Source organism: Falco naumanni, chromosome 1, assembly GCF_017639655.2.
Source record: "Falco naumanni isolate bFalNau1 chromosome 1, bFalNau1.pat, whole genome shotgun sequence".
NCBI classification, from domain to species: Eukaryota; Metazoa; Chordata; class Aves; order Falconiformes; family Falconidae; genus Falco; species Falco naumanni.
This window is the reverse complement of record NC_054054.1, coordinates 88,648,948-88,673,479: the sequence shown is the minus strand read 5'-3', so window position 1 is coordinate 88,673,479 and position 24,532 is coordinate 88,648,948. Positions and strand designations below refer to the sequence as shown.

Here is a 24,532-nt window from a genome sequence, read left to right as displayed (position 1 = left end):
TACAGCTTCTTGACCACCTGGACAGTTTACTGAAACTCCTCAGCCCCTATCTCCTTGCACGCAAGTCCTGGGAGGAAGAGATTTTGGAAACTGCCAACTACAAGGTGCAAACAGCCTGGGACTGGGAGTTCCGCAGCTCTGTGAATTCTGCTCTTGCAGCTCCTGTGGTTTCCTACTCCTGCTGGGAAAAAAAACACCACTGCAGCACACATTGATTCAGCCAGACCCCCACTGAGACGCCAGGGGCAGCCACCAGTTTAGCCATTGCTTGTGAAATACAGTGAGGGTTGTTGTGCAAGGAGACAAGGAAGTGAAGGTGTCCCATGCTACTGCTTGCAGCCATAGCTCTTTGCCTAGTGTAGGCAAGGCTTCAAAAAGTCAACACCCCAGAGCAAATTGGAAGTCATTTACAATTTTTTTTGCAGTTTTTTCATTGGGAAGGGTCTTCCCTGTTCACCAGCAGGCATAGGGGAACAGAGGGTACTGGCTCCACTCTGCCATGGTCCCATGGGCATGTCCAGGAGCTGCCTGTGTATTGTATTCTGTGGAGAAGGCTGAGTAGCTCATTGCCCTGTACTGGCTGTGGGAAGGCACCATCCACTGGCCAAGCCCTTGCTCGGTGCCATAGGGACTGTACATGGGCGCTCGGGCCCCAGGTTTCCCAACAGAGTCTAGAGCCATGTTCACCACTCCTGTGTAGTCCTGGGGAGGAGGCAGAGGTGGGGGGAGCGGAGGCAGGTTGGTGAAGCCCTCTGGGAGTTGTTTGGAGTCGTGCTCGGGCACTGTGGCGAGATCCAAGGCATGGCACCTTGCCCGGAAATCATTCAAGCTTGCTGCATCGCGGGTGGGAAGCTGCTGGCTGTCCCCAGCTTCGTGGAACCTGAGCCCCGAGGGCAGAGAGAAGAGCGAGTCAAACCTACCGCAGCAGAAAACCACTGAAAACCCACACAGATCCCCTGGGGAAAGGCAGGGCAAGCTCTTAACATGCCCTCTTCCTCTTGCCTACTGCTTCATTTTATGGTTAGTGTGGATTTTAGTCCAAACCTCACTGTCACTCACACAGAAAAACTAAATGCCAGAGAAGGTAAGCCCAGGCTACCCTAGTTCTGGCTCAGTTCTAGTCTAGGCTCTCTCCTGACTGTTGCCTGAATTTGCAATGATAAGGAGGGAAAAAAACACTGGAGTCCTGCCACTCCTCCAACGCACTTCCTCCAAAGGTCAGGCAAGTCTGCGGTACACAGAGCTGGCTGGGAGAGCATTTCAGGACAGGGAAATAAAGAGCATTACCAAGACATGAGTATGCCCAGAATCAGTGGGTTTGAAGGAACACAGAAAGGCTTTGTTGTGAAGCTATCTCCATGCTAATCTACCACCAATCACCCAGATACCTGGGTCCAACAGAAAGGCATCCTTCCTTACTCCCACCGGCTGTTTTTCTTAGGAAATACCCACTAAAAGAGGAGGAATCCCATCAGTTAAAGGGTGGCTTTGGACAGGAGCACCAAGAGGTGGGACTCACCGATATGTCTGGTAGGATGCTGTAGGCACTTGCTGCTCTCTGCCCAGCCCCTCCCTCTGGTCAGGTGGCACCGGCGACGCTGCAGGAAAGGTATGGCTGCCATTCTGCTCTGAGACCCAGAACGGGTATCCGCTGCTGACCACAACGGGGTTACTCTCTTCCTTCACATCTACATTCTCATCCTTCTCAAAATCTGACTCACAGCGGGGAAAAGAAAGAACGGAAAAAAAATGAGAAAGGGGAAGAGAGAGTCAGAGCTCACAATGGTTTACTGGGAGCTGCATTAATTGCAGAATGGTGGAAGGAAACGCTAATACCTCTTCTGCAGTCATACAGTCTTAAGGGACTAGCCCTTTCCAGCTTTTTTCTGACCTTACACTGTGGTCTTCAGTCCTGTCCTGTCCTCTCTCCTTAGCTATGCTACTGCCTTGTGCTACTGCAAGCAGCAACATGAACTGCAGCAAGGAATGATCAAGCTTAAAAAACAACCTAATGGAAAGAGTGATTTCTTTTTTATTTTTTAAGTGGTATCAGTTCCCACATCTGCATCACAATCCAGCTGCACAGAGCACTGCTGGCACAACTGTACTGATGAGAACCAGGAAGAAAGCAATGGGGGATACTGCAAACTCATATCGCTGTTGGAAGACAAATGTTATGAAAGCACAGCCTACGATCAATACGTAGTTACAAAGCACAGCCAGGCTGGGAGGCTGGTGAGAGAGCTGATGAGTAGTCAGTAATGATAAGTGACTTGTGAGCAGTCTCCTGTGGATCGTTCCCAGAAAGAGACTCAGAGAATCAAAAGAGAATCAAAGAAAGAGAATCAAAGCCACGCACAGCATCCTTCAGGGGCTCCACACAGGCCACTCTCCCCACAGAGGGGTCTTTGTTGCTGTTTCTTCCCTGCCCGTGGCCTGGACACTGTTTGGAAATCATTCTCTAGGTTTGTTGTGATCAACATTACCTCGTTCCTCAGCTCCAGACTCCTTTTCCTCAGGCAGCTTCCTCTTCTGGCCCTTGGCTGGACTAAGCTTCTGGCATTTGGCTCGTCCTTCCCTGGAAAGAAACAGGATGTGGGGGTAGCTTTTATATAAGCTTTTTTCCTAGATGAATACGCAAGGGATGATGGACAAATCTGGAAGACAAATAGATGGCATGAACCTCTCCCAACATTCTGTGACTGACACCTCTCCTAGCAAAGCACCCTGAGGCCCTCGGGGAATATGCCTGCCATAGTGGAATTACAGGGTTAGCCATGCCGCCTGCCATCGGTGTGAGCTTCCAGCGAGAGCCCTTGCCCTGCAGGGTACTGGGGATGAACTGGTAAAGGGGTTGCCCGCTTCACTTCGGTGCAAAAGACACTGTCAACATGGAAACTCAGCACCAGGGGTTTTGGCACTGAGTTTGTAAGTGTAGTTCAATGCTGGATATACCTGCTATGCACACAGGTACGTGTATAGTAGGGTGAGTCTTTCACTTGAAAGCAGCTTTCTCCTAAATGGAAAATAAGTCCAAGCTTAGTCAGAAATGATCCTATTAGGAGGAGAAAGAAAATCCATGACATTTTCAAACTTCAAGTAAAAGACTCAGTTTTGGCCTTTTTCATCAGGAAATTAGATTTTTTTTCAGGCATAAAATAACACAAAACAAAATCTCAGATATTTTCATAACATTTTCTGCTTGGAAAAAACCATTTTTTTCCTTCTCTATTGCCAATCTATCATAGCAATTAAGCTTTTTTTTTTTTTAGATCTCATCCACTGGCTACCCTCAGAGCAGATGAAGATCTCATTGGTATTGGTATCAATCTTCCCTCCTGCAGACAAAATCTCCCGTTGGAAGAGCTGCTTTTCCACGCACAGGGGAAGGAGATGAGGGAGCCTCCAAACGTCAGAAGCCATCTGATCTCAAAGAGACACGATGATCTGGAACAGAGGTTCCAGAGACACACTGGCCCAGGCTGCCCAGAGCAGCTGTGGGTGCCCCATCCCTGGGGGTGCTCAGGGCCAGGCTGGACGGGGCTGGGGGCAACCTGGGCTGCTGGGGGGTGTCCCCGAACAGGGCAGGGCGGTGGGACAAGGTGGTCTTTAAGGTCCCTTCCAACACAAACCATTCTGTAATTCTATGATCTACTGTGGACTCATTATCACTGCTATTCACATGTCAGACTCCAGTCTAGCTCCAAGTTGCAAGGGAACGCAGGTCTCAAATTTGTCACACCTCCCACATTTCTGTTGGAAATCCTCTATCTCCTCCCACTCCCCAAGTTTCTTGGGAGGAGGCTGCACAGGGGGACATCATTCCCAGATACAGGCAACGGCGGTGTGCACAACACAGCAAGCTCTGCAGAGCTAGCTGGTATAGTTTTGTTCAATGGCCTTGGTAAAATTCACAAGTGAACTCCAATTATAAATAAGGTGAAAAAACAGTTTACCTTCGAGTGTTCTTCCCATGCTCTCGGAAACCTTTAGCAAATGGATTGTTGTCAATCTTGAGCTTTGTAATCTTAAAATAAAAGGAACAAGATTCACTATCATGACTGGTTGGGTTCTTTACTGTTTCAAGACCTTCACCTCAGTATTTATCACAACAGCTTTTCCAAGGGTTTTGGGCACGCCCTTGCCAGAGCACCTGAGCCCTCCGGGCAGCTCCCATTATTGATTAGGAACCGACATGTGGAAAGAAGTCACTTTGCCAGAGTCAGGAAGAATTTGGGTAGGATTCTTCTGACTAGAGAAATATACAGGGTCAGTACCTATATCTGGACCTCTGCCCATATTTTTTACTCCATTTACAGTCCTGTTAATCACTGACAGAGCACTGAATACAATTAAGTTGCATGATTCATCTCATCACATATGTTTTCCATAGCAACCATAATGTGCCTATTTCTTCCCACTGTCCATCACAGGCACCCAGGGTGAGTAGCTTGGAAGGAGGTACTTTCCTCTACAAGATTTCTAAAGACAGTACTTAGCAACATATCCAAAAGCAGTACTTGCACACTGTACCTGCTCATTCTGGTAGGCAGTAACAGAAGTGAAGACAGTCTCAGGGAAGCTGAAGACTTGGAAGATGCTCCAGCGGACACTGAAGAGGTCATCTGCCTGCACAATGTGGAAGCGAGGCTTGTAACGGTGCATGGAGTGAAGGATGATCTGGCACAGAGACAGACAGAGGAGAAAGTTTCCATGTGCAGCCACTGCCACCACACTGCGCAGTCTCCTGTGGAGGCTCACAGGACATCCATTTCAAACCAGGGATGCCTGTCTGGGACTGGTGTCTCCGCCATGCCTCCACAGTGACAGTACAGCCCAAAGCCTTCCCTAGCAGGTAGTTAAGAGGGCACAAGGGCTGGGCTGAGGAAGGAAGAAAGAACACTTAGATATGTTTTAATTTTCACGTGATCTGATTTTTCACAAATCTGACTTATTTCCTGTAACATCTATCTGCAATGAATTCCAAGAGAGCACAACAACAAGGCCAGCTACAACCTACATGCCCATGTTGATCCAGAGTGTTGTTGGTGAGCTTCAGTTTTTGGAAGGAGACAGGTTCTTTCATCCAGTGGCTGCCAGGAGCTGGGGAATCTGGGTGGACGTAGGTGCGACAAGGGAGCTGGGGCTCTGCTTTTCCAGCAACTTCCCACTGATCTTTATTCCACTGTGAAGGGAAAGACAGAAATCTAGAGCTTAAAAAAAAAGAACCCTACTTTCACTACAGGAAAGCTCCAGCAACTTTGCTTCTCTGTCAATTTAGTGGACTCCTCTGAAGCACAAGTAGCAGATTCTCTTTTATGAGCCATGATCGTGTCACCAAAAAAGCTCCAAGTTTAGGCCTCATTTTTCCTCCCTTTCTCCCAACGGCTGTCAGAGAAGTCTAACATTAATCACAATTAAAACTGTACTGCTTACAATGAAAATTAGTTACCTCTCCAGCTGCTCCCCAATCAAAACTGACAAATAACTCCAGAGAGGCATAAAATCCACCAATTACTTCTGAACTTTGTCCAAAGATGATTTATTTATCAGCCTGGCCAGTGAAGCATAACCTATTTCAAACAAAGATGGAAGGACAGCATAAATTCTATTATTTAAAGAACTTACCTTGTACCTGAAGTTGTCCATTGGCACAAAATCTACCAGCATGAGGTACTTGGCATATGGGATTAAGCCAGAGACTTTGATTTTGCATTGTGGAAACATTCGTCTGAAGAGAAATGAAATATACAGTATAAGGATTCCTTTATGAAGTGGGTATTATCCAATGATCAAGCAGCATGTAATGTTTACTCACTATTGTGCAAAGTTCTGGCAGCAGTATTTCTACAGGCCAGCTATTGAACATTTTTCTATCTTATTGACGTCCTGTCTAGTTTTATGGGTTTAGGTGGAACAGGCACTAACAGGGCAGCAGTCAGTGAAGGCCTGACATTGTTACTGCTTTTGCTCTTTTGATCCCTGTAACACAGCAGTGGGAAACTTAAGAGAAAATATTTGGAATCTGCACGTAGTTCCTAGCCTTCTACAGCTATCACAGATCCAGAGGATAGATCAGAGCATTATCTAGTGTGGGCAGAAAACGTGCTCTCATCTAAGAGCACATCTAGCTTTCCATTCCAGTACTCCCTGCCACCACTTTCATCTTCTGACTCTGCAAAAAAAAAGCTTTGACACCTACCTCCCTACCCAAAGGCATTATTTCAGCTCACAGCAGCTTTGAAATAATACATTACAATTTCATAGCTTCATATTCTTTCACTGCAAGCTCCACAGTGCATGACTCATTTAAACTTTAGAGTAGTCTGCATGCACAGATCGTTACGATTCTATGCCACGTTCTTGTCTGCAAATGCAGACTCCAGCCCAGGTATTTACTGCTCAACTGCTGCCGCCTGTGACCGAGGCAAAGGAAGCCCAGGGCACTTTGCAGAGCAACTCGCAGCAACAGGAAGAACATCAGTGTGAAGTGGTGAGATAAGAATACAGCAGTTTTGTCAGCACATAGCCCCACAGTGATCTTTTGCACTTCACAGTTTGGGCTTCTACAACATCCTGAAAGTGCAGGGTTCTTCTGCAAGGGGCAGGGAGGTGTGGATAATTGGCTACAAAGCTAGTTTAATAGCCACCATTCAAAAAATGAGCACTAGGAGACTTTGAGAACAGCTTGGAGGGGTATGGTGTGGGCAGCTGTCCTGCTCCCCTCACCTGCCAGATTTGGTGATGATCATCTCAGTTCCTATCTGATGAAACTTCATCCAGAGACCCATGTCCTCAAGGGTGACCACAATGGAGCTCTGTGGGTAGGGCTCCAGGCTGGGAGAAGGAAGTGCCTCACATGGTGCTTTCACATCTACCAGGAGAGAGAAAAAACAGTAACTGCAGACAGGCAGGAGGGGAGCCAACATGAAGCAGCCTCTCTTGCTTTGGGACAGGGCCCCGGGATGCAGGTGCATCAACTGCATCGGCCCTCCAGTGCCAGCTCCCTCCAGTACAGGGAGCTACGGAATTTCTCAGGCTGCTGTAACAGACAGCATCTGTACATCTGGCTGTCACTCTTCCCATCTGGCCATAGTACACCTTGGCCCCAAACCGCCATGCAGTGCACAGTGCTGGTTCAGCTCAGGGAGCTGAATGCTGTGATTTCACCCACGAAGGTCCCAGGTGTTGCCGAGAACTACAGAGTCTGTGCCACAACAAACCTCCTTAAAAAAAACCCATTATTTTTCTTCAAAAGCTTTTTGTTACTTAGTAGGTTCAGAAGGCATAAAGGCTTTTCCAGATTTGTTTTTAGCTGATAAATTCTTTTGTGTGTTGTACAAACTCAGCATGACTTCTTTTGTTCCAAAACTTATACTGGCAGGTAGCCGCAATCCACTTTCAGTCCTGCTCCGCTGTGATCAGGGTTACACAGAACACTTTACCAAGAAAATAAAATGAAAGCTGAAAGGACTGGGAAGATTTCAAGTGTATCAGTGGGTACTGGGAGAAAACGACAGGTGCTGGCAGAGGGGAAAAATCTCTCCAGAGGACAAAGAAGAGGCAAGACAGGAGACCCAAAGGTAAATGAAGGCAAGAAAGGGAGGTGACAGAGCCAGACCATGGAATATTCTGAAAAGAGGATAGCTGGTCTGAGCTGGACTTGGAGAAGGAGACCACCAAGGAGCCTGTGATGGCAGTGGAAGGTGCCTCTTCAGTAACACACCATGGCACACCAGAGGAGCTGCCTGCAATATGCCTGCACTTTCTATTACAGGCAGAGGACTAACTACTATCCTGCGGAAGAGGAAGAGGAAACTATTCTGAAGGAACGGTGTTGATGGTACCCGCCACCTCCGTAAAGTTGTCTGGATTAAAAACCTCCTACGGGCACTCAACTATACTGTAACACATGCAGGATTGCCGCTGTCATACTGCAAAGCCCAGGCAAAAAACCCCAACAGTTTCATTTTAGGTGGACTCCACAGCCGGTAGGGCTCTACAGACACTGCCCTGTGGTCTGAAGGAGGCAGGGATAAACCCACTCGACACCGGGGCACGCACAGCGGCAGGTCCTTGGGTCAGTGCCAGCAGCCACTGCTGCCAGGTGATGCATTACCAGCCACGTACGGCTGTTTGTCTAAAAGGGAGATTTTTCTGCCTCTCAGGCTGATCAGCTATCATTCAGCATTTCTTATGTAAGAAATAAAGGACTTTTCACCTTGCTACAGCTTTGCTGAGTAATGTCTTCAAAAGAAGAAGCCTGAAAAGTAGAGAACTATTTCCAGAGAAATTAGCTTTATTCATAAAGGGACATCTTTCCCCAAAACCAACCCGATGCAAGTCTAAGGGGTTCTTCTTACAGTATAAGGAAGTAAAAAAAACATTTAAACGTAATTTTGTCAGTTTGTAAAGGTCTTTAATCATTTCAAAAAAATATCCTCTGCCCTTTTTTCTCCTTTGATCCAACGTTAATGAACTAGCTAAGAAGTGACACCTAGTTTGCTCACGAAGATTAGCCTGTTAACATCTTCTTACTAAAGCTTCCCCCATATCCTCTTGTAAAGACATGAAAGCTGCCATGAGACGATGCACTCGGTAGCTCAGAGCACATGTATCAAAAGGAGTTACAATAAAATTGGGCTGATTTCCCACCGGAGTCATCCAGTCACAAATACATGCAAACAGATTTTGATTAGCTAGACAGATGCTCACTCCTTCCCCAAATGATTTTTACAATTAACATTTTTGTAAGCAAATTCCAATTCCATTAAGCGAGACTACAATAAGGCAGATCTCAGGAGCCCTTACTGAGGGGAGATTTCCAATAAAATCAAGAGAAATTGAAGTGAAAGGAGTTCAATACTGAATTAAAAATCAAAGGCAGATGTTATAATCTGGTTTTTACCAAAATGAGTCCACAACGCACCTGTATGAGCAAAATGTTACAGGACACAGGGAAAAAAGAGCTGTGCATACAATAAACATTGCAGCAAAGATTTAAAAGTGTGGTTAACGTCTTTCACCCTGCAGGTTTTGTGTGCACAGTCTAAGGCTGAAAAAAGGACATTAACAGTCTGCACAGGGATCTGGACCTCTGAGCAGGGACAGCTGACTACACAGTGATGTGCAGTCTGCTTCAGCGGGGTCCTGCAGTTGTGGATCCATTTGTAGGATCCACTTTGGATTTTCTTTGCAGAGCCAAAGGCTGGTTTTGCAAAGCACTTCAAATCACTCCTAGTTTATGCCTATGTAACCAATGCCAAGACTCATGCACACATCTCCCCCACAAAGATGCCTGCATGTTGGAATTCCAACAGGAAGAGGTTTGTGGAAGGGTGTCCAAGCACTGACTGGAACTTGTTCAAGCTGTACTTCTATTGTTTCCTCTTCTATGCAACTTAGTTTTTATTTTAAAGCACTATTTGAAAGAAATTTAAACATTTTCCAGGAATTTTAGTTCTAAATTACTTTTAAAGTATTATTATTATCATTGTGGTGGTAACACCGCGTGGCACATTTTAAAACATATTCTTTATGCCGAGATGAGGCTTAAATTAAGATAGTTGCTATGATAAAGGCACTGAAAATCAAGAGATCTTCAATCGATTCCATGCTTGATTTTAAAGTCCTTATACAAATATGAGAAGTTTGTCCTTCAGTTTCTGTATCTAGACTAGGCTGCACATATCTTTTTCCCCATCTTGGAGATGGAAAGGAGAGAAAGAAAAATGAGAGTGAATTCAGTAATGCTTGCAGGAGGGTAAGATCTTTGGATAGAAGATGCTGGAGTATAATCCACTCACCTAAAGCAGTCCCTCGATTAATTGTCTATTACTAAGCCAACGCCATGATGTCAGAATATTTGTTGCAGCCTTCCCAAAACGTATGGGATAGTGTTTGCAATACTGGGAAAACTCCAACAAGGCAAAAGGTATGCTTCTTGCCTTCACTAAAATCAGTTATTATCACATTTGTTACTGCTATCCTCCGAGTGAAGACATCCAACACTAACAGCTATCCAGGGCCCACAGGGAAGAAAGGAACATCAATATATAATATATAAAGCTATCTGAGAAATTAATCTTGCCAACAGCCAACACCCCCACACCCCCACACCCCCATGTTCTCTGATCTTATAAATGTCAGTAGAAATACCCCAACCCTCCGGAGGGAACCTCATTTCTCAGAACCAGAAAGCTTTTTGGCAATAACTAAAGTCTGGTGGTTCTACAAATGCAATGGCTTCACCTCTCAAATGTAGCTAGTCATCACCTGGAATATTTCTGCTGTATGGGATCATACACCAGAAACAATTCAGTAAGAAAACGAGGTGACTTCTGCAGTAGTTGGAATCTTTAACATAAAATACTATAATACAGTCTATATTGTCACTCTTTTGCTTTTCAACTCAACATTCTCTTGAAGTGGCAGGAATCGGTATGAATCAGATCAATACAGTACAGATTACAAAAACCTGAAACAACAGTCATCGCACACGTTTTTCTGCTTACGAATGAAACACCACCTCGCAGAGGTTGAGAAAGGTAGCTGAGAATGCCCGGCCACCTCTCATGGGTACAGATGAACTGTATGCCTAAACCAGGTGAATTGGTGTTTCCTTCTGAGGCAGAGTAAAACACAAGGCTAAATTTGGGGTTCAGTTACTCTGACAGATGGAGTGCCTCTGGACCGGCCCTTAGCTTCCCAATGTACATGTGTCATTGTGCCAAATCTGATCGTGCTCCACAGAAGAGGTTAACAGACATTACGAGACAGACTGATGAAGAAAAACATAAATAAAACCCTAAGGGAAATCACAAAAATCCTGTGTTTAGGCATGAACCTGGCAGAGGTGGGGTATGCTTGCCTGGGGTTTGTACTTTTGAAGGGCAGAGAAAAACCAAAAGAAAAAACATATAGTTTGTATCAGAACTATTATTAGCAAGAACAAATACTTCCAAACCTATGGCCTTCAGCCTGAAGGAACTTTGGGTACTTTGCAGAAAATACATGAACACCACCGCTAGCAATCACACTGCACAAGCTGATACAGATAAGGTAGTTTTGGGAACAACTATGGGTAAACCTTTGTTACCTTACAAAAGATCTCCCTAGGCTTACAAACACCACTCAAACCCACAACTTCTCATCTATTCCTACCAAAAAAAAAAATATTTTTTTTTAAAAATCCTCTCCAGCCACACACACTATTCTAAACGCTGGTAACCCTTCAGGAGCACTTGTTCTCTTTCTAAAACAATTATATGCTCTTGACATAAGTCGAGGATCTTTCCATGCATTAAGGAAAAGGAGGGAGTCCTTTACTTACCTGGTAAAGCTTGCATTTTTCCATGTACTGTGGAGTCTAGGAGCTTGCACGGCCAAAAGAGTCACCAGAGTTCTTACAAGGGGAGCCAAAATAGTCCAGTTCAAAAGTAGGTCTGATTTCCTGAAGCAAGCAAAAGCCCTTCCTTCTGAGATCCAGTGTCAAGAGTGACCGGGATGAGGATGGCACTCCAAGCACAGCTAGCCAAGGTGAGTTCCTGTTTTATGGAGGCTAACGAGCAGGGAGGAGCTTCTCTCCAGGGCTGTCCCCTTGCTATCCTTTGATGTCCAAAGGGACAAAGAGAGGAAGGATCTGCAGCAATGGCTGGGGCTAAGGGAAGAAAATCAAAGAAAATTAACATGGCTTTGACATACAGGAAACCCTACAGGGGAAATGCACCTTGATTTACTGCTAACACACTTTTAAACAAATAGAGACAAGACCAAAAACATCATTTGAAGACTTACCTACAAAATACAAAACCCCCTACCCCTTAAACAGCAAGCAGGAAAAAATTCCTTCTGGCTATTCCACAGATTTGATATAATTTTCATCTCCAGAGCACAGAATCATTGTACTCCTGATTTCTGGTATCAGAATCAGGATTGTATCAAGCTTGTTCCTTCCCAAGTGAGTAATTAACAGTCTGTGGTAAAGTTTGCTCTCACAATGGGGATGCTGCAGCAAAGCATTCATTCCCCAACAGATGTCTTCTCCACTAACAGAAGCATATTTGATGATCTAACATCGCTTACCTACCCAGTCTCTGCATTCCCAGCCCCTGACTGCATAGTTAGCTTTCCTGCTGCGCTGTTCTACAGCAGGGTCCTCACCGCTGCACCACATCTGTTCTGAAGCTCAGGACTGAGGCTGCCCTACGTGCTGTTTCTTTCTTTTCAGCTGAGCTTCACCGGTGGAAGTTGCACTCGTTTAATGACACAGCCACGGTAGCGTATCCTTTTACTGGCACCCAACTCCTTTGGCTGGCACCTTCCAGGGTTCGTGCAAATGACCCAAGTGTCTGGTGGTGGATCATGCACTGGGTTTAGGTCTCGTGGAAGGGACTGCTCTTACTGAACCAAGGCTGAGCACAAACTGAAGGACCTGAGCATTTTCTCTTAATTAGTTTATTCTGCAAGTGTGACCATTAGCTTTTGTACTTATAAGTGCTTACAAGTGCTAAGAGACAGCAATCAAGTCTCATGCTTCAGGGCACAAAACAGTCACTACACCTCCTGAAGAAGGGAGTTCCACGCATTCACACACAGAAATGGCTATACTAACATTTATGGGTGGAAGACGTTCAAAAAGTGAAGGTCAAAAGCAGGGTATTAGTCTCAACAGGCCAGTGCTGGATCCTGCACAGCAAATTTAGGGGCTCTGTTCATTTCAAAGAACTTGCTATAAGGCTGCAGCTGATTCACAGTCTAGTTTTGCTCCCAATAAAATAAATATTTTTTTGTTTTGTCAGTGATGCTATTGGGACATCTGATTTTTAGTCTGACATGCAAAGCATATTCTGAAATTATTTAGTCTGTTCCTATACCCGGACAACATCCCTTTAGTTCTGTTTTTACTGCCTTCTGGAGCAGGCAATGAGACATGCAAAGAGGACAAAGTAGTTTAATCAGAGGAGGGACCTCTCCATAGTGTACTGAATTTTAGGCATCCCAGTACTAGGCAGGGAGAGAAAAGTCAATGCTTAATCTGGCAAGGAAGAACATTTGAAAGAAAGCAGTTGGAGTACAAGAAGTCCTGAGGAGGATTTTACAGCCAGAGATGGTCCATTGGCTCCTGGCACCTTTGAAGGACCACAAGCAGCCTTCCCTGACATCCCTTGAGAGCTACTGGATAATACAGAAGACCACGGGCTCTTCTCCTTCAGCTAACTTAGAGACATCCACAGCTGGGGAGTCTCCATACCACTAAGGAGAGAACTACTATGTGGTGGAGCAACATCAACTTGTAGCTCAACTGGAGATTATTTATTACACATGTGGAAAAATAAATCAGAAGGGAAAAGATCAGCTGAGAACGGTATCAAGGTCAAATCCCCTCTGCTTGTACTTGCACAGCCACTACCAGACACAAACAAAACAGGATACAGGAATGTTTTTCTGCTCTGCTACAAAGGGAAAGCCAATATCAAATCTGCCCCTCCTGCCCCCCCCCCCCCCCCCCACACTTTTCTAACGCTAGTATTTTAATCGTAGAAAGTGGAAAAGACCACAATCGGAATCTGAAGAAAAAAAAAAAAAACCACAACAAAAACTGGGTCAGATTCAAGCTAGCAGGGAGACGGATCAACATCCCACACAGTTAGAAACTGCACAACAGCAGCAGCAGCACTGGGAATTTCAGACTTCACCTGACAAGAGCGTGGGATGTGTATCATGACTTACTGCTTCCACAAAAGGGTACGAGATGGTCCCCTGCTGCCACTTCATTTGCACACTGTGTATCAGCATGTCTAGAGGACACACATTTGCTACAACTACTCAGATCCTTTTGGCTTTTCCCAGCTGATTGATGGGGAAGGTGGAGTCATTAATTACCCATGACCAGTTAACAACTAGCTTTCTCCCAGCCATTCCAGTGGCAGTGGAAAGGTTTTAAAACTGGGGGAATGGGAATTTGTTACTGTTGCTGGAAAGCTGGCTAACAGGAGCAATCCCCAGGAAATTAACTACTAGCAAAGGGGAATTTAGCACATTACCCTCTTGTCTGTCTGTCCATGGAGCACCCTCAGGCAGTTTGCTGGGCAGCCACAGATGAACGTGCTAGTGTCTACCAATTCACTGGCAAATTGGAGGCTGGAGGTGTGGGAAGGGATGGGAGAGAGTGGATCTGACATGTGTGAGTCAGTGACATACACAGCTCTGCGCCAAGCCCATTTACAGCAGCAGGTAACAATCCTGCTGTGCCTAGCTCTAACAGTAGGCTCTCCCGCTACGCTGAGGGGGATGAGGTAGGGCAGCGCAGAGGGAGGGGATGTGTGATGACAAAAGCAGAGGCCAAGAGCTTTTGCTTTGCATCTCTTTGAGGAGGTGATTAGAAAGAAACATTCCCCTCTGGGTTTTGTAGTAAGGCCAATGTTTTCTGGCACTTTGCCTGCCTTAGGCGAAGCTTTAACCTTTAACACTCACAACAGGACTCTGTAGGGAACTGGTCTGCGCACAGACTCTTCCCCATTCCTGCCTTCTGAGCTGAGAGCTCTCCAAGACAGGGTGATCATCTTGCCATCTCTGGCTGATGTCTGGGGCTCTCAGACTGCAGGAGAACTGATAACGTATCACCTAGCAGGAGGCTTCAGCTAGCAGGATGTGAGTCTGCAAGCGGCTGCGCAGGATGCACCACCACCTCTGTCCAGACAGAACTTCCCTGACAGCAAGCTCAAGTGTGAGACGTAAAGTTACTGCCTGGGAGACTGCTGAAATGCAACAGAATAATCTTTTAAAAGAACCAGTCTTGGATTTCATGTGTATCAACACTCAGACGCAGTAGCCAGTAATCCAACCCCTGCAGGCTTCCCCTCCGTGCACACGGTTGTGAGAAGTGTTATCATATCAGCTTTAATAAAATCAGGCTTAAATGAAGCAGTGTTGTCTGCCTGAGTTTGCACAAGCGAGAAAAAAATAATGTGGAGAAGTGCAAACTGCATTTAAGATTTGAAATATGCCAATAGCCTTACTGCCATTTAAACGTGAATCATTTAGCAGATTCCCACCTGGCACACTTAGGCCACAGTCCCATGGCATCTTGGCAGCTCTTGATGAAGGATACTCTGCCATCTGCACAGGAGGAATACTGAAAAGGTGGAAACACAGCATGCCATTAACAGGCCCCAAAATAAAATTCATAGATAGCCTTACGCTGATAGCTACTTATTTTCATACTTAATTGATAACATGAAGTGGCCTCAGACTCCCTGGTCAACTTCAGAATCCACATACTGGCCTCTTCAATACAGGCTCAGCTCGCTGCAGAGAAAGCAGGGCCACGGGGAAAAGGTGTGTTTTTCCAGAGAAAAAGCCTGATGAAACTATCGCTGGTGCCAGCCTCAAAGCATGTGACTCCTTGTTCTTGTTATGACATCTCATACAGGAAAAAAAGGAAACACAAGTCCAGCTCCCCAGAGAGCACGGAGCGGAGGGGGCTGACCGAGCGAGCGGAGAGGGTCGGGCAGGGCAGAGCAGCTCAGCTCCGCAGCAGGGGCACAGCCTGGGTCTGGGAGCTTTGTAAGCAAGTCTTTATGGGTGGCTACAGGAATGAAAAAGCCTACAAAGTGTCCTGAGATCCTCTGAAGAATTGACACATATAATTTCCTATCGTGTGATAGCATAAGAACAGTTCCTACCCAGGTCCTGATGGCAGCTCACTTACACAGCATTTTCTTCTGATGGTGAGCATAAGAACAGTTCCTACCCAGGTCCTGATGGCAGCTCACTTACACAGCATTTTCTTCTGATGGTGGGAAATGGCACCTCCCCTCCCCGTCCCACGATTGGGTTTGATTTCTTTTTCCTGGGAAAAGTCATCTGGTGCCGTCACCCATGCAATGCCATGCAGATGTTCCTACCCTGGGACCCAGCAAGGGGCTCAGCAGAAGGCAGACTTCTGTAGGGCTGAAAAGCCCATGCTGAGCCCCAAATTGTAACACCCCCCAAATCTTCCCTGTGCTCTCCAAAAGCAAAAATCACATCTGGCAAAAACAAAACAGTTGGCTGGAGCGGGCCTGTTGGTGGTAACAGCTCAATGCTAATTCACAACAGGATCCCTGGAGGAGGCGCACTGTGCTGCAGGGACTGCCTGCACCCGCCTGCCTGAAGGAGGCTGTATTTCAGCAGTGACGGGATCTGTTTTGGAAGGGAACGTGCAAGTGGCTCACGTAAATGAAAGGTTGTACATTTTAAGTTTTACACAAGGTTTTTCCTCTTGCAGGTTTGTGGATTGAGGTATCTGGCCACAAAGCTGTGCTCCTGAACTAAAGAAAAAGAGGATGCTTTTCTGTCTTCCATTTATCATATCCGCCTCCACAGCCCTCCAGGAATATGCACCCTTCTCCTAGCAGTTAGTTAGCATTGAGACAAGAAAGGAAATACTTAGCAGCCACTTAACACTGAAGGCTGAGTTTGACCTCAAAGGCTACAGTCCAGAGTCAAATGCAAAATATTTCTGTCTAGAGCTCTTTCAAGTTTTCACAGACTCCTGATGTTAGGTGCACTGTTTTCCTGTAAACCCATTGTGCTTTCCAGACACAGCTCAACACTCTGTCCCACTCAAATCCACAAAAAGTACATACTGAAAGGACTTTACAGTAGCAAGGGCTTTGCAAGACAGCACACAGAAGGGCCACCAAGCTGCATGGTGCAAGCGCCTTGCCTCTCCCGCATGGGGGAAGGCTCTCTTCCTCCCCACCCCTGGGGACACAGCAACCCTGCCAGAACCTACCGAACTCCATCACGAGCCAGAAAGGATCAGCCTTAGAAAACTGGCAGCAAATAGCTCTTGCTTAACATCCATAAATACTTTTATATTTATATACATGTGCACACACTCATATGCAAAGAGAAGCTTCATGCAGAGCTCAAAAATTGCTGGCGGTTTACTTAACCATTAATTGAGACCAGAAAAAAATCCTGAACAGAAAATATTTTGCTAAACAGAAACCCAGCTGTCAATGCTTCAGCAATCTCAGATAAAGAAGGTGATGTTTTCAGGAAAAAGCAGCAGCTCAAACACTAAAGCTTTCATCTAAACTTTTTGGACTTCAGATTGCAGATACACTGTGAAGCTACTTCGGTTTCTGCAAAAGATTATTTTTGTTGGTGCACAAGCATTGGTAAAGCCATGAAATCAATAGGTAAAAGCCCATACTTCAATCATGCCAGTCAGTTTGTAAGTTACTTTGTTTTGCCAAGATGGATTTTTTCTACCAGTTCCATAAGGAAGTTTCCATACACTGTTCATCACAGTAAGATTCTAATCAAACCAGGAAATCAATAAACAGTATAATTCCCAATCAAAGGAAGTATCTTCAAAGAGCACATGAAAGTTTTTGAGATTTAAAGGTCTTGGAATTTATAAATAAAAACTGTTGAGAGCTCTACAAAACTGAGCAGAGCTTAGTTCCTCCAACATTACTACTGACTGTAAAGAACTTTTCAAGGAAGATCATTACCAGTATTACTTATCATTTATTTAAGAAAGAACTAAAAAAATTCATATAGCCATAGGATACATACAACTGCACACACATCTCACAGGAAGAAAGGAATCGAACCCACAGGATGTCTAACTAACCTGTAGTGTCTCAGCTGAGCTGTTTATAGGATCTCCCATAAAATTAAACTGAATGTCAAGACAGATTCATGCAGTCCATCTTGCAAGACAGTTTTTGAAAGCTGATATAGAACATTATGATGAGACATATGTAATCTGCAGGAAAGTTTGAAGTCAGTAACAAAGAAATATGTATTATTTTTAAGCAGAAAGTCCTTAGATAAAACTCTGAGCTGTACTATTTCTCACCCAACTTGTTCACTTTGTAGCAAAATGATATTGGGGTCCACAGTAATAATATTCAGGTAAGAATCCTTCAACATCACCGATAATAGAAAAAAGCACCTGTCAGATTTAATGGATTCCTCAAATCAGCAGTGGGATGACATCATCATAAACATAAGTGAATTGACATAATCAACCACAGCTATCATTTTTTCCTGCGATCCTTAACCTGTCTAGATTTCTTCCTCCATTCTTCTCTCATATAGGCAGATTGCTCATACTCATTCTTTGTTGCAGTCATGGGCCAGGGTACAAACCCCAGGCAGGATCACAGACCCACAGCTCCCTCCCCCTACCCAGCAGATTGTGAAATGTTTATGGCCTGGCTCTTATGGCTCTAGAGGTGCTGAATGGCCTTTTCCCCCCTCCACGTCTCAGCTCCTGATGGGCAGCTACAGACCAACTTTTAGCCGGTTTGGTCCGTAGTCGCGGATTTTATTGCCCAGTTTGTCTCTTCAGCTCACATTTTTAAGCTCCAGAGTAGATTTTTCCCTGGGTAACACTCTACAGCTCAAAGAACTCTCCTGGTTTTTATTACATCCTTAGTGATTAAAGGGATATTTAAACCTCACAATGCTCCCTGCTGTGAATATAAAAGCCTAGTATCATTTTGGATAGATGTATTTAGAAAAATAAATTAAAAATTAGCCCTACTATAGCAGACAAATGCTTCTAAGTTGTTAAGCACACCAGGCACTTGAATGATAAAAATACATGGTTGCAATTCCTTGAGAATGGCATGGCTCTGAGATCTCTGAACAGTTAATACAGACAAGTTCCACTTGGACTGATGGCAACAGAAGTGTGCAATGACCGTGTTACACTGAAAACCCTGGATTTCATCTACTTCGACATAAATGACTGAGATTTCTTCTCCTCTCTAACACACACAAAATAGGTACCATTCTTAAAAACACAATCTTTGCTTTTGTGATGGCAAAATTGGTTTTAAATGACTGGCACTTCACAGCCTAATCTATGCCTGTCAACCAAATGTAGATACAAACAATTAATGTAAATTCCACAACAATACTGAAATTCTGCCAAGAGGAGTGCTCGGAAGTGTGCAGGAGGAAATCGGTCATATTTGAGAGCAAGCACCCCTTGTGAGCACAGATTAGACGGTTATCAATAATGAGGTCACTGGTTTTGCCACCCCCTAACACTGCAATTACTGGTTTAAGCTGCTGCAGGGAGCTACTGTTGGGGTCAGGTTTGGTGAGAGTTCAGTCTGCCTGCAGTGCAGGGTTGGACTCACCGCCAAGGACTCACAGCACTTCTCCTCGCTGCTAGCTTGCTTCACTGCTTGGCGCTGCTCAGTTTCTTCCTCTTAATACAAAGAAAAAACCAGCCCAGCCCTACTCTTACAGGGTGCAAGGAATGCTCACACTCCTGCATCTACTCCAGCAAGCGCCTCATGGCTCATCCTGACCTTCCACTGATGCTTTTCGCATGACTGAGGCATTTAGAAAGGAGCTTTCCTGCTTGGATTCTCTGTTGTCTACTATTACATTGACTCACATTGCAGCCATTCCTTCAGACAGCATTTTCAAGAAACCCATAGGACCTCACTCATCTGTGTGACTTCTACACTTCTGCCAAGTTGTACTGAAACCAGGAAACTGGGTTAAAATAACTATTAGGAGGGAAAAACAGGCAGCAAAATTCAGCAAGTTTTTAGATAAGTTTCACATATACTTGTTAAAGACTAGTCATGACAGGACAATTCAGTGTTTAATTTTCCTGCCTCTCCACTATGTTCCTGCCACATGAATTCTGGTTGATCAAGAGCTAACCTGAAGCAATCTCAGAAGAAGAAATGTTGAGAACACTCCTGGACTCACTCTGGGGAATACCCCACTACAATTGTCTGAGGTTTCAAAGGCTTCTACTGGAAAAAGCTGTGGCAAAATTTCATTCCAGAATTCTACAGTTTATTATGTTTAAAGTAGGAAAAATGATCAATTATACTAATAGTATATATAATATAACTTAAATCAATTAACTTTAAATTATATATACTCTAACTTAACAGTGTCAAGAGTCCAAATTCCTGCCCACCTCTTGCTCCCTCTTTATGCACATTTTACCTTGAGAGATGTTCCCTTGTTGCATGCAAAGTCAAAGATGGATGGAGTGAAAAAACAGAGATGAAAAAGGTCACATTGGATTTGTGATAGGTTTCACGGCCATAAAAATAATTTCTAGGAATGCAAAAGGCAGCTATAGTGCTCCAGGGTAAGATGCAGGCATCTGTGCTGGTTAGCACCACATGGAATCTGGGCAGGTATTTGTGCACCAAATACAAAATGAGCTGGAGCCAAAGCACAACAAAAGCGAGGGGAAGGACTGAACAAGGGTATCAGACCTGCTTGCATCCTGCAGTCAGCTATAGTTTTAGGTAAGTTGGTAGTATTCTACTTCATTTTCAAATAACTGCTCATGGACCAGAGGGAGCCTACCAGATTCAGTGGAGAATTTATGACAGCAGCCTGGGCTGGTTTAGCTTATCAAAAGCCTGAAGCAAAAATTTGTAATCTAAGCCCATTCATGGTCCCCCATTATGTCTTTCTGACCTCTTTGCCTTGTGTTTCCTCTCCAGGATGGAACTACTGCTTCTCCTCCCTTTGCATCATATTGTCAAGGAGTTTAACTGCTGACTTCTGCAGTTCCTCGCCCCAGCCTTCAGATTTTCTCTTAAGAGTTGCTTTGTATCACTTAAACTTCTTTTCAGTGATGTTCAGCCATATCCACCTGTAAAAGATACAGTAATATTAAGGAGGCTACAATATAGAGTTCATACATTTTTTTGTAGTAAGTGTGATGCTTTTGTTTCCAACAAGGAAACAAAAGCAGCTAAATATAACCACAGGATGCATATGTGAAAATAGCATACAGTTGAGCAGCGAAGTGGCAGGGCTACTTTCTGTTAGTCTACTGTAAAATAAACTGGTAAAAATACATGTAATTCTTATCACCTCATTATCAAAGCTACTGGAAAACTGGAGGGAGACTGGATGAACTGAACATCAGAAAAGATTTAAAAGTCGGTAAGTAAAGCTTCACTGATGGCTCTGTGCGCAAAGAAGAAATGAACATGTCTGCAGGGTGTAAACATACAGGTGACAGAGAAATTAATGTGCTACAAAGGGGTATAATTATCTTCTTTAGTAGGGATGAAAATGAGAGAGAAGTGATTTGAGCATCCAGGAAAAAAAATACTGGCTGTGCAAGGGCAGCCTGTTCAAAGAATAGCAGGCAAAACCCCTACTGTTTTCGACTTTTAAATGACTTTTGCACAATCCAGTGGTATTGCAGAGAACAATCTTGCCTTTGCATGAGCTGCAAAGAAGGCTCTGAGATACCTGCTCATCTCTTATTCCTGTGATTTTCTGAATGAATACTAAATGACTTCTGGGACCACAAAGAAGAATGTATGTTCCACTGGCACACAGACAGACCGCTTCCCGGCGGCACATAACCAGGGCTGGTTTATTGACTGTGGATTACAGCACTACACATCCAACACAGATTCAAGCAGAAGGAAATGTCCAGGCTTTTCTTACATGATCATATCGCTTCAGAGCTTTACTGGTGATCTTAATTCTCTGGAAGGAGACTGTTTCTTTCTTCCAGTGACTCCTGAGAGCTGAAGAAACTGGGTGAAGCATCTGGGGAAAGGGGGATCAGCCTTCTCAACAGCTTCTCACTTGCAGTGGCCATTGTCCAAAGGTATGATGCTCATCAGCATCAGGGAGACAGAGTGAGGGTCCAGGCCTGAAGCCAGCAGTTGCAAGGTGGAAGCATATATCTGCACAACAGGAGAGAGCAGAACTGAGTGTTATCACTTCAGGAATGATACTAGAACTTACCTAGTGCTCCACTGAGAAGTACAGAAAAAGTACAACTGCCAACAGAACATACTGGACAGCTAACACAACACAGTCTTCCTCTCTGCCCATTCCCTTCATCTTCATTTGTCTCTTGGGACAGTACCTCTGCCTTTCCTGCGAGATAATTTGTTCACACCGTACACTGATACATTTCAAATCTGCCCAAGCTTTTTAAGAAGGCTCCAGAGCTGGAGGGAAGGAGTAAGAGTGCAAACCAAGTGAAATGCAAAAAGAAAAAGATCTTTCACACTCAAGTTTGAACCTCAATAACAACCCTGAGCAGTGGTTAGGCCTGCTTTTTGTTCAGAATCTTGAGATGGAGACCCAGTGTCAATTAACAGGAAATAAAGTACAGCAATCAGGCTGAATTTTTGCCACAAGATTTTCTGCTAGGAGTTTAGGTCTCATAGTATATATACAACTAATTTACTACACAGTGGGGAAAAAAATTAATAGACTGTGCATACTTCTGCCATTGGTATCCTCTTGCTGGGCTCAGTGGTCCTGCCATCAGCTTCTGTACCTAGCTGAGGATTTACAAAAATAAAATTCTGTATTTCCACACATCATAATTCACAAAAGACCAGCTACTGACTCCTAAGGGAGGTGTGACTGCAATTTAAATGTTGCTGAGCCTGGTAGCACTCCCAGGCCAAGGCCAGAGTGATGGGAAAGGTGACAAGTTATTGAGCCACTGGGTTTCATTTCCCAAGAAGTGCCTTTGGATGACAGTGGAGATACACTAAAGCAGTGAGCCATTGTGTTAGGGCTGACAGAAGATTGATCCATGGATGAAAGCAGCAGTTTCTCTTCAATTCTGAAGCACAAAGTTAACTAGCTGCTCTCCTCTCTGCTTTCAAAAAGCTCCAAACAGCCCTCAAGGGAGGAAAAAGGACTTCAGTTTACACAAACCATGCCTACTTAGTTTAACTCATGCACAGTGTTCATGATTCACCAAGTCATTCTCCGTGTCCTGACAAACTCCTGCCATGGGCAGCTCCTTCCTCCTTCCATCACAGCTTTCTTTTCTACCCCCTGTTACCCAAGAGCAGTCCAGAAACAGAACTTTCCCCCATGCTGAAAAGTCTTCTTTGAGGAATCCAACCCAGGGCTGTTCTTGCCACAAACAACTGGGATGGACAATACCTCCCTCCCTTTTGTTTCAGCCCTAATGTGCACGAAGGTGCCAGACTCAGCTTTGCGAACTGAAGTCTTTTTTTCCAGAACTGATTTAGCTCTGGCAGGGCAGTGGTTATGTCTCATGGACTCTAGAGAGGGATATGTCTGCCTTCGCCCGGTTAGGTCAACCTTGAGAATGACTTCCCACCTTTTGGTATCTGGCTTATGTAGAAATGCAGCAAACCCATTGACTCATTGTTTCAAGGGGACTGCAGAGAAGAAAAACTCACATACGAAAGAGTATTTAGGAAGGGAACATGTCAGGTTCTGGTTTAGCATTTACTGCCTGAATTTTTTCCGGCCTGAAGACAAATGAAAATATACTTGAGAAATACAGGTTCTTTTCCCATTTGCAACCAGGATCAGGAAAGTCATAATAAAGAAATCATTACTGCTACCTGTACGCCCTAACTGACCAGCTCCGGCTCCTGCAGTGCAGCCATTGTCAATGGTTTTGTGATACAAGGGATTACAAACAGTTTCTGCGCAACATCCACATTAGTCATTTCTCTCCTGCATTAGATGAAACAGTGACAATGAGCCTATAGGCAGATTATCACAGTTAAAAAGTTTTCTGACCCATCTGGCCTCAAGGTTTGTTTTCCATCCTCAAAGTAAAATGGAAACTTGCATCTCACTAACATTTTACTCAGACAGTACTAAAGGTATTTAAGCCTCCATCTATTCAGACAGTACTAAAGGTATTTAAACATCCATCTATTTCTGTTTACAGAGGTGAAAGTTATGCTAATGGCTGAAGCTAGCACAGGAGACTATTATTCTCAAGCAAACTCTCTCTTGGCTGAAGAACGCTGGCTTTCCTGAAGGCAGTCCTGCCCTAGCTTTTCCAGGGCTTCTTCAGAAATGGAATTAGGCCCTTAAGAGAGCTGTCATTTAAATGTATCTGCCAGTAAGAGGTCATCTTAAATAAACCTCAATGTAACAAGTTTTTCTTCAGCAAATAAACCAGAATTCAGCAAAAATAAAAGCAGCAAAGCCAACCTTCTCCCCCTGCACAAACATCACCATCCACCAGGCAAAATACTAAACCTACATCAGTAAGGAAATACTCTCAAAACAACAGTATCACAGCAGTAACATCTTCTGCTTTGGAAATGTGTTACCTTGATGTTTATATAGCCACAGGAGACCATTCAACAATGGCAATGTGTTAATTCTATTGACATTATCGCTCAAATTCAGTCACAGGGGTCGGCGAATTCTTTTTTTACATGGCTCTTTCATCTGAAAGAGAATAAAGCAGGACATAATGGATGGTTAGTAACATATTGTTAAATGGTTACAAGACACAGGAAACTTCAGCTGGGGAATGGGAAAAACCTAAAAAATCCAAGTAAGTCTTGACTAGAAAAAAAAGACTTAGTTTTGCTGCACGGAATTATCCCATTTCCTCAGCAATCAGAGCTAAGGACTCTCCAAAAAACTGGATGTGTTCTGCACTTACATGAGCAGACACTTGTTAGTCTTCAGAATTCTGTTCATGGGAAGCAGTGTTATTCACCATGACAAAAACGCAGGTGACTTTCTGTGTTGCTCTTGCTTA

General features: G+C 44.4%; 1 protein-coding gene across 1 annotated transcript; it reads right to left on the bottom strand.

Moving 5' to 3' along the window:
* Positions 1 to 268: 268 nt before the first annotated feature.
* Positions 269 to 24,532, bottom strand: LOC121092743 (T-box-containing protein TBX6L). The gene is made up of 13 exons (XM_040604210.1): positions 24,093 to 24,532; positions 23,367 to 23,481; positions 21,463 to 21,707; positions 20,473 to 20,650; positions 11,333 to 11,659; positions 6,730 to 6,874; positions 5,629 to 5,731; positions 5,021 to 5,185; positions 4,534 to 4,680; positions 3,957 to 4,027; positions 2,487 to 2,578; positions 1,520 to 1,712; positions 269 to 880 (listed from the first exon to the last, which is right to left on the bottom strand). Exons 5-13 carry the CDS (start codon positions 11,346 to 11,348, stop codon positions 454 to 456), a joined length of 1,359 nt encoding a protein of 452 aa, XP_040460144.1. The 5' UTR covers positions 11,349 to 11,659; positions 20,473 to 20,650; positions 21,463 to 21,707; positions 23,367 to 23,481; positions 24,093 to 24,532; the 3' UTR covers positions 269 to 453.

What these genes read in the sequence shown, in the direction of transcription:
- LOC121092743 (XM_040604210.1), bottom strand. An exon ending in CTCTGGATCAACATGGGCAT is followed by an intron (nt 4,681 to 5,020) that starts GTAGGTTGTAGC and finishes TCTCTGTGCCAG; the next exon opens with ATCATCCTTCACTCCATGCA. An exon ending in GCATCCTACCAGACATATCG is followed by an intron (nt 881 to 1,519) that starts GTGAGTCCCACC and finishes CTCGGGGCTCAG; the next exon opens with GTTCCACGAAGCTGGGGACA.